Raw genomic sequence first — 13,828 nt, 5'->3', positions numbered from 1 at the left:
AGGGTAAAAAAAAAAAAAAAAAGCATATATATTCAGCTTTGCACTTTGGACGGCCTGCAAGTCTCCGACTTGACCTTCTCGAGGAATGGTGGGAGCTGTTTGGGGCGCACAGTAGCACTGTGCGTTACACCTTATAAATAAATAAATAATAATAATATGTGGATAAATTACAAAATAAAAAGAGAGAACGTATAATAATTTTAAACAAAGCGATAAAGCGGATAAAGAGTACTTGTACGCAGTAGTTAGCAGTGGGAGCATAGAATAGAATAGAATAGAATAGTGGTGGCTGTGGGTAAAAGTTGTTGGGACTTGGATGCCTCCTTTGCTTCCTCCCTCTCTCGCTCTTTCTGCATTCCCTCTAAAATTTTCATCCCCTTCGCTCTCTCTTTCACTTCTCCAGCGCTGTTTATCTTGGTCCTGAGGTACTCGCGGCTTCTTACTCCCTTTTCTTTTTTCTTTCCCCTTCTAAATTTGTTGTACAAGAAATCAGAGAAAGGGCAAATCTCATTTGAAGATTAGACATGGACAATTATTGGGTGTGAAAACTCCCTTAATTAAGAATACACACGCTCACACACACATATGAGTTTGGGCTTTTACTTTACTATGTTCTTATTGTCTTTTCTTCTAGCATAAGGTTTACTGTGTTTTTTGTTCTGTTTTTCTTTTTTCTTTTTTTTTGCCTTCTTGGTTTTTGTTGTAATTTCCGAAAGTAAAGTCCCCCTCCCACTTCCCGGGTTATTGATTATTTCTTCTTGCCAAACTAATGCGTTTCTTAATTTTTCTCCCTAAAAGCGCGGCTGCCATCAATCTGTTTGCCAATATAAAACCTTGGTTTATTGATTCCTTTCCAAAAGGAGCTTTTCTGAATTATTTTGGCTTAGAGTTCACGTTTATTTTTTGCGCTGGTTTTTTATTTTTTATTTTTTAGGCTTTTGCTCTGGAATTAAATCTGCAATGAATGGAACTGAAAATTTATGAACGCATAGAGACATATGCATGTGTGCGCAGATACTACGTTTTCCAGTTTACTCTGATCCTTAAATTCTTTGTCTATTCTTGGTTGGGCATTTTAGCGGGATTCAGAGAATGAGAAATTCAAAGGAGCAAGTATTGTGCAGCACAGAACCTTTGACTCTGAGCAGCTCTTTGAGGAGAAATGACTCAGTACGTGACCATACAATTATTGTACAATAGTAATGCAAATTTTGTGCTGCTGTGTGGTCGTATATATTGGTATTGTTTGAGGTATAGTTTCTCTAACCTGAGAAGTGACTAATGTTATAGAGGGTATGAAGTTAGGTTTTGAATGTGAGTGCATAGTAATACTAACAGCCAATGGGAGTGGTATCCCTAATTAAGTGGACATTTGTAACTGGAATACCCTTTCAGCTTGCCCTAAAACTGTATTTTCAATTGACGCTGTTCTCATCTTAAGTGAGATTCGAGGAGAGCATTTTTTTTTTTTGGTCTGGATTTAGTTTGGGTATTTGCATGTCAGTCAATCAGAGTGCACTTGTTTTTCAACAGTTAATATGCGATATCCTTCAAATAATAATGTTTATGCTGGCCCAGCTTCTCCAGAAAACCTAGTGCAACTAGAAAACTTAAGTGTCTCTAAGTTGCTTTGATAGGAGTGTAACGGGAAACTGCAGTTTCAGTGTGTGCTGTTTGTGATACTGTTAGGCAATACTTAAAGAGAGGGATGTATGAACTTTATGAATCATATTTTCAGTGTAGGCGTGCTTGCAGATTGCATTAAGCATCAGTTTTCCTCTGACCTTTAATTTTAGGTTTTGCTGTCAATATTTGATTGATGTAATTCTTTTTTGTGAATTATTTCCTCATTTATGACATCACTAATTTTTAAAACATGGGTTCTGTTGTTGAAAATGGTGTGTTAAGTGCTTGCTATCCATGTTAGTTAGGTGCTGTAAGATCCTAAATTCATTCTTGCTTTCTTTTGAATGTGTAATAGACCTTGTAGTACTGATGCAGCAAGGTTGTGGTGAAAGCCCATTTATATAGTAATACCTTGTGCAGCTCTGTCAAAATATATATTTATTATTGGAACCTATTTTAGGTTGAAAGTGAGGTAAAGTTGAAGTAATACTGGTCTTGATACTTTTCTATTTGCCTTTGTCCAAATGGTCAAAACAATATCTAACAGGTTTAAGTCCCACTTACCACCTACTGTTAATAAACAGCTACACAACATGCCCTTTATGGAGTTTGGCATCATCTGTCATATTCTCATTATGGAGCATACTTTTTATTACTCCTAGAGGTAAAAGTTTAACAGATAATGAGAAGTAGTTTATTTGGAAAAGATGGGGTAATAATTTGAAAGTCAAAACAGGAAACTGCTCTTTTGCTGGAATTCTTCCTCAAAACTGTTATAATCACTATTATGTCATTCAGCAAAAATAGTTATAAAGGTATTGAAAGTAAATTTTGCTATTGTCTTGGCTCCATTGACCTCAAATTATAGACCTTTTAGGTTTTTTTAAGACAGCATATTGCTCTATCATCCTGCGACATTGTTATTTTTGATGGATGTTTATATGCAGTGTCACTTCCTTGCTGCTTTACTGTCTCCAACTGTGATGAAACACAACATGACTCGGGCAGTTTTTGCCTAGAGTAGTATTTCATTACCTTTGGTCCTGATTCTTCTGCAGATAATTCCTCTTATCCCGGACCTTGTTCTCCAAAAGATTTCTTGTTACATGTTCTCCTTCTGCTTGACAGGTTCTTGACTTCATTTCTGCGGTTAAAGGGTTGCATAAGCTAACTTCACAGGAGCTTGGCAGGCTAATAAGGGAGGCAGAAAACAGTGTTATTCATTGCACAGCTGAAAATGGATGTCAAGTCCAGGTGGCTATTGGGAGTTTTAATTAAAGGGGATCAAAATTTCTGTTTATGAATATGTTTGCCATTGTTTGACTATTAATAGTATTAATTTTTTCCCCAATTTGTCTCCTTAGAATGGCAAAATTCTATTGTTGCAGATTGATGTAGATAGGCTTGCAAGGCATCTTCCTTTACACCTTATTGCAGCACTTGTAAATTGGAGACCGGATGAAGCACTATTTGAATATTTGTTATCTGGGTTTAGACTGCTGCACTCATTGTGTGATTTGGCACCTCGGCCCCCTAAGATTGAACAGGTTGAGTGGCTGTTGTATCTTTTAACATTGAACATTTAAGCAGTAATTACGAGATTTTTGTAGTGTCAGATTATTGCCTCTCCGGACTTTTCTCCTCATTTTTGGGGTTATCTCTAAGCTCAATCATTAAGGCAGAAAAGAAAGAGATGAAGGAAAAGCATGCAATTTATGAGTTCAGAGAACAATCTTCCTTTATTTATTGTAAAATTATGGTTTTAATGAGGGAAGTTCTTCTCTTACCACTCTTCTCTATTGTCCCTGCCCCCCCCGCTTTCCACAGCTTTATTCCTCATACTTTACTTCAGATCGGATTTGTCATCGTTCTAGGTTATATTGGATTTGTACTTTTTATTTTTTTTCAAGAATTCATTATATTTATGGCAGAACCCAAATCAGTCAGAGAAGATCTCCCTTTTTAATACGTTAGGGAGCTTATTTGTCTATGATTTTTTCCTGATTGCGCCGTTTTGCTGAATTTGTTTTGCTCCTCCTTTTTCAAGTGTTGTTTTTTCACGCCTTTTGGTTCGGTGGAGTGGCTTGAGGAGTCAAACCAAAGGTTGGTCTTAGCTCTGTTTAACTGGGGTCAAAATGTCATTTGAAGCCCATTTTCTCTCTCCTAAGCGAGTCATGGTTAGTGGAATTTGGAATACTTTTTTCCCTACAGTCATTTGCTGGTAGTTCTGGTTTTCTTTCATATTTCTGGACCACACTTTCCAGAAATGCAAAATTCTGATTGTGAATGGTTCTTTGTACTCCTTGCCTTTCCTTTTTTCCTTTTAATTATTTGGAACAATCACACCTCTTGCATAGGCTTTTTTCTTCAAAAGTAACATCAAGTCAACAAGTTTTTGGAGTGAATAGTTATTTCTCTTTGTTGATTTCTTTCTTCATTCGGGCAGATGCTTGACCTTTTTTTTTTTGCAGATATTCGTGGATGATACAAAAGTATCTGAGCAGATACTTGACCTTATCTTTTTTGTGCTTGCTATTCTTGCTACTTGCAGACAGGTTGCTTGCAATCTTTTCCTTCAGTAACTTACCCTTTTTTTTTTCATATTTATTTTTACTAAGTTACATTGTCTTTCTAGGAACACAACATTTCCGATCAGCTGGTTCACTTGCATTCAACACTGGTTTCCTCCAGTCTGTATTTATTAACAGCGTGTGTCTCTTCGCAATGGCAAGAACTTACTCAACTTTTGCTACAGCATACCAAGGTAATATAGGTTTTATAACTTTAAGGCACAAGAATATTTTGTGTAACCTTTTGAAGTAATTTCAGAACAAGGTGCTATCCACATGAACTTGACTTCTTCATATACCAGAGATCATTATATGCAATTAGTAGTCAGTGAGACTTGGCTGATAATGAAGCCCGTTCTGGCAGGTTGATATATTTATGGATGTAGCTTTTGCTGCTGTGCAACTTGATATTCAGTTTCTGCATACCAGGTTGTCAGCTGAAAATGCTAATTTCCATACTAGTCCAAATGCTGAAGAAACATTGAATCATATGTGCCAGCAGTGTGAGGCTTCTATACAGTTTCTTATGTCATGCTGTCAACAGAAGTTATTTCGGGAGCGCCTTGTGAGGAACAAGGTATTTAGTAAAGACGTCTGCTCCCTTATCCACCTACAATGAGATGCACAGAATTGCACTCCGGGCCCCCCGGGCGGCCGCCTCCCCTGCTTTTTTCTTCACATTCATTAGTTAAGAGGTCAAGATAATGTGTAATGTATCATCAAAGGATTGAAACAGGTGGCATCTTGTGCTAAACACTATGGCAGTTCAAAATTTCTGGGCACACAGCTGTGGTGCATGAGTAGGAGAAAGCTATTGATCTATATTTCATTGAAATAAAATTTACCTTGTTCCTTTACTTGAGAAAGATTTTTTTTTTTGAAAACTTTGCAGCTTATCTGAAAATTGGAGATTATTAATTTTGCTAATTCTCCACATATGGTCAATTCAACGCTACTTTTTGTCTACCTTAATTGGTTTTACTTTATAAGTTACATGGTTTATTGGAGGATCAAGTATTTTCTATCTCATTTCACCTCAGCCTGCGTTATTTCTTTTGCAGTTATTCTTACTATTGAGTTTAAACCTTTTTGGTCGTGTGTCAGGAGTTATGCGGTAAAGGTGGCGTTCTTTTGCTGGCGCAAACTGTTCTTGATGTAAATGTATCTCCGTTTTTTGTAGAATCCTCTGCAGTTGTGGCTGCTGTTTCAAGAATGAAGTCTAAAGTCTTGTCTATTGTAAGGCGAAGTGATGGATATGTTCTTTTGTGATTGTATACCAGGAGACTATTTGCAGCTTATATTGTTAAATTAATTCTTGAAATTTATTTTGTAAATTGGCAAAAAATCCTCTTTCTGTAGCTATTGCATCTTTGTGAAGCTGAAAGTGTATCTTATCTGGATGAAGTTGCCAGCAACCCCGGAACTCTGAATTTAGCCAAGTCTATTGCTCTTGAGGTTGGTTTCACAAGATTTAATCTTTGTGTGTAATGTGCCTCCTTATTACATAAGATAACTTATTCAAACTATATCTGAAGAGAGTATGTTTTCTCTAAGACAATAAGCATCATAAGTATTGCCGGTTCATAAGCAGTTGATGGCAAGTTTGTTATCTTTTCTTGTAGGATCTTTTATTTTTTTTCTTTCTCGTTTGGCTTGGTATTCTATAACACTTTTCCTTTTGGCATTTATTGATCATTTAAGAATGTTGTGTATTTACTCAATATTAAGAAATCTTCCTTTGGCATTTCATTAGTTGGGTAACCACAGTTTTACTGGTCTCCCGTTATCTACGCTGTATACTATTCTTTTTGTTGTATCAAGAAGTGGGTAGTAAAAATAGGCATCAAAGAAATATTCTAATTGGGAGGGCAAGCAAAATAGGTTCTTCTATTGGGAACATCGGATCTCAATCTGATGCTCTATTGTTGCTTGAGCATAGCTAATAGCATCTAAAAACTATGTGGATTGTTCCCTTTGTAAATTTCTAATTGCTACAGAACTGGAGTTGATTTGGTGTCAAACTTCCAAAAGTTTATTGTATTACTGGTAGGTCCCACATAGGCATGGATCTGACCCTGATCATCTGTGTAAGGGATAATTATGTGCACCTGTTAAATTATGATATTAAATGCTATGCATTTCTTATAGTTGGCATTGGCAATTTATGGGATAGTGTTAATGAAGAACATTTCTCTGCAAAAGCTGCTTATTAATGGACTGAGATCGGAAGTGAGTTGGACTGAAGGTGTAGGACAGGGGCTAGGGCCATCAAATGGACTGGTTGACGTAATCTTAATTAACCCATACTAGTTTGGTAATTTCAAAAAGGATGCACATGTCAATCAACTTTGTCTCAGTTGTTTGACTGTCTATCAAAAAAGAAGTTTTGCACTGTCAAGTCATGCTTTTTTGTTTATTGGTGTCTATATATGCCAAGTCTAAATGAACTTAGCGCTCACCCTGTACATGGCTGTGTCTTCCTTTATCAAAAAGAGCTTCTGAACTGGTCAAACCAAAGATAAGCAAATCTGTGCAAATGGTTATGCAGATAAGTTCATCTGCCAAGAATTCACCCCATGTCCCTCCTTTATTAAACTCAAGCCTGTTTTTTGGTCTTTTGTCTGACTGGTCTGGTTGTGAAGATGCTGTTGCCGCTACCTAAACCTGCTTTGAATATTTAAGTGATTGATATTTTAAGTTTTAAAGAATGATCTGGTGTAGGTTCTTGACTTGCTGAAGAAAATGTTTGGTGGAGATTCTAAACAACCAATTGCTTGCTCAGCCAAGATATATCCAAAAGGTCTACTGCAACTGAATGGAATGCGCCTTGCAGATATATTCTCTGATGATTCAAATTTTCGATCTTACATCACAACATATTTTGTGAGTTTATATGTCCAAAAATCACTTTTTACTATTTGTAATTTTACAAGGTCCTTTTATTCTACTTTAAGAATTATGCTTCAAGCTTTTGGTGGTGATGTTATATTCTGTGCTTGTCTAATCTTGTGAATGGCAGAACAGTGAGCAGATTTTTTTTGGTTGCTAGGGAATTTCTTCTGTGTTAACGCATGTAGTATTACGTGCTTCAGAATAGAATTTGGAATATTGTTTGTGACAATTGTTCTATCCTTTTGTCAGACAGAGGTTTTGACAACTATCTTTTCACTTCCACATGGAGAGTTCTTATCCAGTTGGTGTTCATCTGAACTTCCAGTTTGGGAGGAAGATGCCACTCTGGAGTATGATCCTTGTGCAGCTGCTGGATGGGCTTTGGAATTTTTTTCATCATCAGACCTCCTGTATCCATGCAGTTTGGAATCCACTTTCATTCCCTGCAATGTCCCTCGAGCATCGTATGCACATCAGAGGACATCCTTATTGGTTAAAGTTATAGCAAACCTCCATTGTTTTGTCCCTGACATATGCAAAGGTAAACACAGGGTGCCTTAGTCTGTTCTTGTTCTTTAGTTTTTATGTTTATCATGGTTGTCCCTCCTATTTTTTATTAAAATTTTTGTTCTATGACAGAGGAGAAAGATCTCTTTCTTAACAAGTTTCTTCAGTGCTTGCAAAGTGAGGTCCCTAAAATTTCTCATAGGATTTCAGCTCTTTCTGATGCTGAAAAAGCAATCATTGTTAATCGCAACCTGAGTAAGTATTCATCTTCTTTGTGTTGTTATAAATAAAATTTTTTATGATTCTTTACTGTACTTATGGCTTGCATCTTTAGGTTCACTACTGAGTCACGCGGAGTCTCTAATTCCAGGCTTTCTAAATGAAGAGGATGTGCAGCTTCTGAGGTGGTTTGAAATGCATGCTCATTTACGATTTTGCAATTTGATGCTTATTGCTTGAGTCTGCACGAATGGAATTTTTGTTGTGCTTGCTTGATGGTACAAAAGAAAAAGCAAAAGGATGCTTTTTGTGTGTGTGTCAGAATTTCTTTTCCTGCCTCGGGAAGTTTCTTTTTTAAATTAAGCCATTTGTTAGCACATCTCTCTCTTTGGTTTTTAGGTGGGAGACTACATATATGTATTCTGTGCTACTTTCATCTATAAACTAGCATCACTATCATGAAAAGCCCTGGTTTGGAGACTAACATATGCCTTTTACTCTCTTCGTCTACAATCTGCTCTGCTATCAATTTACTTCATTTGAACTACTGCATTAATATGTTCGAAATTCTTGTACATTTTTTGGTTGGATAGGTATATTTTCTGTGAGTTGCGTAAGATTCAGCTTTGTTTGCAGGGTGTTCATTAGTCAGTTGGAATCTCACATTAAGCCAGCTCTATTTGAAGAGAATCAAGTTCAGGTTAAATTTTTCTCCATTAGCTATAGATATGCTTCTCTTTTTATCAAAAAATTTGCCACTGCATTTTTTGAGCGTGGAAATAGCTTTCACTACTTGTTAATTGTCCTGCTGAAATAGCCATGTGTTTAAGTCAATGTGATCAAACAACAATGTTAAGGGAATTTAGGTAAAGCATATCTAAGGGCTTATTTTTGCGAAACAAACTCTCAAAACTCAATATTAGTGAACATCATCTTGTGAATTTAGGATAAATGTCATGCTAATCCCAATTAGTGGATCACTTTTAATAGTTGCTAGTTGATATTGGTTGGTTAGGTGATACACATGAGACTTTAGAAATTTAAGAATCTCTTCTTGTTTGAAATAGCATTTGAGACCCATTTAGCTGAATTTTATTACTTTCTCCTGTAGTTACCAGATTTGTTGGATATGATGAGATGACTAGTAAATAACCGTGGTGTGTCATTGGTTCCTTTCTTTCTCGTATCTCTCCTTTTCAATGCTTCATGTTTGTTTTATGGGTTAAAAACAAAAAAGCCCCCTGTGGTATACCTAATATACAAAAGAGTCCCACATGGTTTCAAAATATACAAAACGACACCTCATGTTTTGAACTAAATTATAAACTAACAAAATTCGTTAAACTTAACGAAATTCGGTAAATTTCATGGAAAACTTAACGGAATCCGGTAAACTTAACGGTAAATTTAACGGAATCCGATAAGTTTAACGGCCAAAACCGTCATTTTCGTTAAGTTTAACGAATTTTGTTAGTTTACAATTTAGTTCAAAACATGAGGTGTCGTTTTGTATATTTTGAAACTACGGGGGGCTTTTCTGTATATTAGGTATACCACAAGGGGCTTTTTTGTTTTTAACCCTTGTTTTATTGGTTACCTTGTCTTGTTGTATCTGTCCTTTTCAATGCAGACAATTCATGTAACGGAACAAAATTTGATAATCTTTCAGGATGATCAAAGCAAAGGACAGTTGTTACCTTTAGTGGACGCTTCTAATTCCAATAACAGAAGTGACGATTTCAAGGGAAATTTGTTGAAGACTGCTGCTTTCAATGAAGCGGATTCATTCAATTTCAGGGAGAATGGCGTGGATAAAAAATCAGTAGATGTGGGGAAGAGGATTGATAAAGTTAAATGTAATGGAGATGCAGGACAAATAAAGAGTGATACTCAAAATTTTGTAATGATTGAGCCAGACTTAAGTTCTATGGGAGGAAAAGCTCCTACTAATCAGATTGTTGACAATGAATCCACCAAAGATGTGTCTGTGCACATCCAACGAGAGGAAAAGATGGAGACTGTACAGAATGAAGAGAAGCACCAAAGAAAGCGGAAGCGAACCATAATGAACGATAAGCAGGTGGCTCTGATCGAAAAGGCACTCGTGGACGAACCTGACATGCATCGTAATGCTGCATCACTGCAATTATGGGCTGATAAATTAAGTGATCTGGTAAAAAATAATCTCTGCTAATTTCGATATATTGTCTCTCTTTTTAATTCAAATAGTTTTTACAGTTTTCTCTCTCTCCTTCTTTCGAGCAGGGTTCTGAGGTGACTCCTTCCCAGCTAAAAAATTGGTAATTGCTTTATGTTCTTTTTTGAGATCTGATCATTATGATTAGAGTTCTGTCACTTCTGTGTCTTGAAATTTGGTCTATGGATGAACATGGCCATGTTACAGATGTGGATAAAAGGCATAGAATTTAGTGGTGAAAATGATACTGTTGAACGATAAAAAGAAGAAGTTTTTGTGGCATTCAAAAGGATGAGGTAAACAGTTGTTCATATGGCAGAAGGCAGTTTTGGGTAGTGGGTGGGAGATGTGCTATTCTGAAGATGCATATGACACAATTATTTGCGATTACGAGGGATCTGTTACTGCAAACTTGAAAGATGATGTGCAATTCCTTCTATGCCTTTTATGATTGTGGTTACTGGAAGTTTATCATTTCATCTCTCAGACTTCAAAGGAACCATATTATTTTATTCCTTTTCAGAGATGCTTGTCTTATCTGGAACTTCTTCAGTCAGGCATTTGAACATTCATCAAGATTATTTTTCAATATGCCAATCTAAACCATTTCTTTTGCTATATGTGTTCTGCATGCATGTCCTAATTATTCACTGCTTCAAAGTTCTTATGACCGAGAACCTAGGCAGTGGAGGAAGGAAAAAGGAGAAAAGCTATAGAAGATTAGGATTAGTTTGTTTGATGCACAGAATAGTTGTGAACACTCTGGTAAGTTTAAGTGCACTTTCTGCTAAGTACATAAATGAGGTTAGTGAGTCTCCGATGTTTTGTATTGCAATGCATACTCTTTAAAGTGAATGCGTTGCTATTTCTAGTTAAGCTGGGCTCAGTGCTGTAAAGGTGGGGTTAGTTAACTGGAACCTTTTAATTTAAGACGTTTTGGATTTGGTTATCAAATATTAGTAGTCAAGTACCATTTTTATGAACACTAAATACGTGTTAACCCACAATTTTTTTCATGTAAAATGTCATTTGACAGGCTGAATAATCGCAAAGCAAGGATGGCTCGTGTTCGTGTGCTGTCTGATGGGGACAATGCTGATAAGCAAAGTGCTCCTGTAAACCTTCCTCCACATGACTCTCCTAGCTGTCCTGTTGGAGATGTTAAGGTAGTTTCAACTGCAAAGGGGAATCAAACGAGTGGAATTGGAGATGCGATAGTGAAAGCTTGCAGTAATGAGAGTTCAAGGATCTCACTTGCAGCTCCAATTGAAATTGCGCAGTCAGAGCCTGTCAACCTTGAGCCAGGGCAGTATGTTTTGCTCTTAGATCAAAATGCGAAAGTGATAGGAAACGGAAAAGTGCATCAGGTAAATGGGAATTGGTACGGATATAACTTGAAGGATTCGGGGACTTTCGTTGTGGACATTATGGATCTTAGCATTGAGAGATGGGCCAAGCTTCCATACCCATCTGAATTTACGGGTATTTCATATGATCAAGCTGAAAAAAAGCTTGGCTCAATGCGAGTCTTGTGGAATTCTACCAAAGTTTCTGGGCTACCATCACGGTGAACCTGGCTGCAGCTTATCGTGGAGGGGTCTGACAACGATCATTAGTCAATTCAATCCTGCAAGCTGCACATTCTTCAAATTATCCCGTGTTGTTTGCAAGCCCTCGGCTGTCACGTTTTCATGCGCTTAAGGTGGGATGTGGATGCAGATGCAGATTTGATATTTCATCTAAGCCCTTGGCTATCATGGTTTTATGAACTCAAGGTGCGAAGCAGATGCAGATACAGATTCGCTATTTCATCTACTTCCTTGCTTGCTCCAGTTACAGAGGCAAAGTGGAGGGTGTGACTCCAAAAGTTTGTATTGAGTTTGATGCGTGGTGATGTCTTGGCCTCCTGCTGTATTGGACCGGGCCGGGCTGGCCCTATGCCGCTGGAACAGTTGCTCAATTCGTCTGGGTATCTCTGAGGGCTGTGGATATTAATCCCATGCTCTCTTTCCCAATGTTCGCCAGGATGTGACCTGGCAAGGGAATCATTAACAGGATGCAACCCAATGGGACTGACGGTTATCGCAGAGCCATAAGCTCGATCTCATAAACCAGCTGAAACTCGCAAGTCAAAATGCTTAAAGCCAGGGTTGCGGAGTTCTGCGTTCAGGACATTTGGGGGGTGAAGCTAAGTCGGAAGAAGAAGAGCAGATGACTCTCTGGCGAACATTGGGAAACCGGATGCTCAAAATGTTTTTTGGTATTTTCGCATTTCAAATTTTCGTCCTATGAAGAGTGGCAAATTTTGCAGGAGGATTGGGTGAAAGTGAGTATATTTGCAAATTTGGCGTTAGTCCTTAGCTGTACTTGAAAGGGAGAGATGAAGAATCGCAGGAACCATCACCACTACTTTGAGGCCCTATTCATTCGTCTGAATTGTAGTAATTTCGGGTGAAACGCAGTTTTGGTTTCTAACATTTGGTACTTGTACTATTTTAGTCCTTGAAGTTTTGATAGAAACAAATTTAGTTCCCAATGTTCAGCACTTGGTATTGATTATCTTATCTAAGACGATGGATTTTCTCGCGAAATTAGTTACATACAGTCACATGTTTTTTTGGTTATCGTGGGACCCGTAGTGTGTTTGACCTGGACATCGGTAAATTTCTGTCGTATTATACGTTTCAGTTTGAGCGAGTGTGTAACTTTGGCTGTAAAAACTAAAATCTATGAATGGAACAATCCACACTTTGTTCTGTACTTAAACTCATTTCTTAATTAAAACACCTCAATTTTTGTCTCTTTTTATACAAGGAGAAAGCTGTTGGCACCCATAAACCATAAGAAGCAAGAAATCAGGTCGACGCCTTTTGCTCATCCTTCTGAGGCATGCGAGGTGTTTGTTAGTTTGACTGAAAGAAACCGAAACCCTTTCAAGAGTAGCAATCCTCCTAATATGCAGTACTACAAATTATTTTTTTAAAACAAAAGAAAAGAAAAGAAAAGCTTTTGGGTCACAAGAATTGGTGGCATATTTATAAATTGTCAAGCGAGTAAATTCTTTCATCACCAGAATCGAGAATGCAATCTCTGAAAGACATAGTACCAGCGGCGGAGAACAATATAAACGCCAGGTTCATCTTGTTGGAGAAAGGGAAGGCGACGGTAGAAGGGCAAAAGAAGACATGCTTGGCCCTGGTAGCCGACGAGACTGCGGCAGTGCACTTTGAGCTGTGGGGGGAGGAGTGCGATGCATTTGAGGGCGGTGACATTCTGAGTTTGCGTAATGGGATATTCTCGTACAACCGGAACAACAACCTTGTGCTGAGGGCTGGCAAGCGAGGACAGGTTCAAAAGGTAGGAGAGTTTAGCATGGCTTTTGTTGAAACGCCCAATATGAGCGAGATACGCTGGCTGCCGCCGCCTCATAGTTCTTCTTCTACTGCTGCTGCTAATGCCTATGTCCAGGATGCCGTCGTTTCCCCCCACTCCCGTATTTTTCCTCCAATCTAACTGAGGAGTTTTCTTTTACTAGTACTTACTTTGACGACTTTTCAATTTTAAGCCCTGGATTGAATCTTGAATTAGCTATATGATGCTTCCGCATACCCGGTTCAGTAGTCCATTTGCATGCTTGAATACTCGAGAGTTGGTAGTTGCGAAAATCTATTGACCTTTTCTATGTTTTGTTTTTGATTATTGTTGAGCAATGGTTACTTGGATGCCGATTCTTCTTACAATTCCAACAGACCATGGGATTGAATTGAGTGAGTTAATTCTTTTAGGCTCATTGTGCAACGTCGCAACTCTAGGTTGC

General features: G+C 37.8%; 2 protein-coding genes across 5 annotated transcripts; both read left to right on the top strand.

Annotated features, from left to right (window-relative positions):
• Window positions 1-255: 255 nt before the first annotated feature.
• LOC113734244 (nodulin homeobox-like) lies at window positions 256-12,602 on the top strand. 4 transcript variants are annotated; one of them, XM_027260670.2, is made up of 17 exons: window positions 256-425; window positions 1,080-1,170; window positions 2,755-2,880; window positions 3,015-3,173; window positions 4,098-4,181; window positions 4,262-4,390; window positions 4,561-4,773; window positions 5,301-5,432; window positions 5,556-5,651; window positions 6,918-7,079; window positions 7,338-7,629; window positions 7,728-7,850; window positions 7,930-7,999; window positions 8,451-8,514; window positions 9,484-9,987; window positions 10,080-10,114; window positions 11,048-12,602. In XM_027260670.2, the coding sequence occupies exons 2-17, from the start codon at window positions 1,093-1,095 to the stop codon at window positions 11,580-11,582; spliced, it is 2,802 nt and encodes a 933-aa protein (XP_027116471.2). In that variant the 5' UTR covers window positions 256-425; window positions 1,080-1,092; the 3' UTR covers window positions 11,583-12,602. The 4 variants fall into 4 exon arrangements, with proteins under 4 accessions (XP_027116471.2, XP_071920893.1, XP_071920905.1 ...); XM_072064792.1 differs by lacking the exon at window positions 4,561-4,773; XM_072064804.1 differs by lacking the exon at window positions 10,080-10,114 and having other exon boundaries at window positions 11,048-11,194.
• A 490-nt stretch (window positions 12,603-13,092) lies between these two features.
• On the top strand, window positions 13,093-13,524 carry LOC113734277 (uncharacterized). Its single transcript, XM_027260754.2, has one exon. It carries the CDS (start codon window positions 13,093-13,095, stop codon window positions 13,522-13,524), a length of 432 nt encoding a protein of 143 aa, XP_027116555.1.
• The last annotated feature ends 304 nt before the right edge of the window (window positions 13,525-13,828 follow it).

Source organism: Coffea arabica, chromosome 1e, assembly GCF_036785885.1.
Source record: "Coffea arabica cultivar ET-39 chromosome 1e, Coffea Arabica ET-39 HiFi, whole genome shotgun sequence".
NCBI lineage: Eukaryota > Viridiplantae > Streptophyta > Magnoliopsida > Gentianales > Rubiaceae > Coffea > Coffea arabica.
This window is presented reverse-complemented; position numbering and strand designations above follow the sequence as displayed.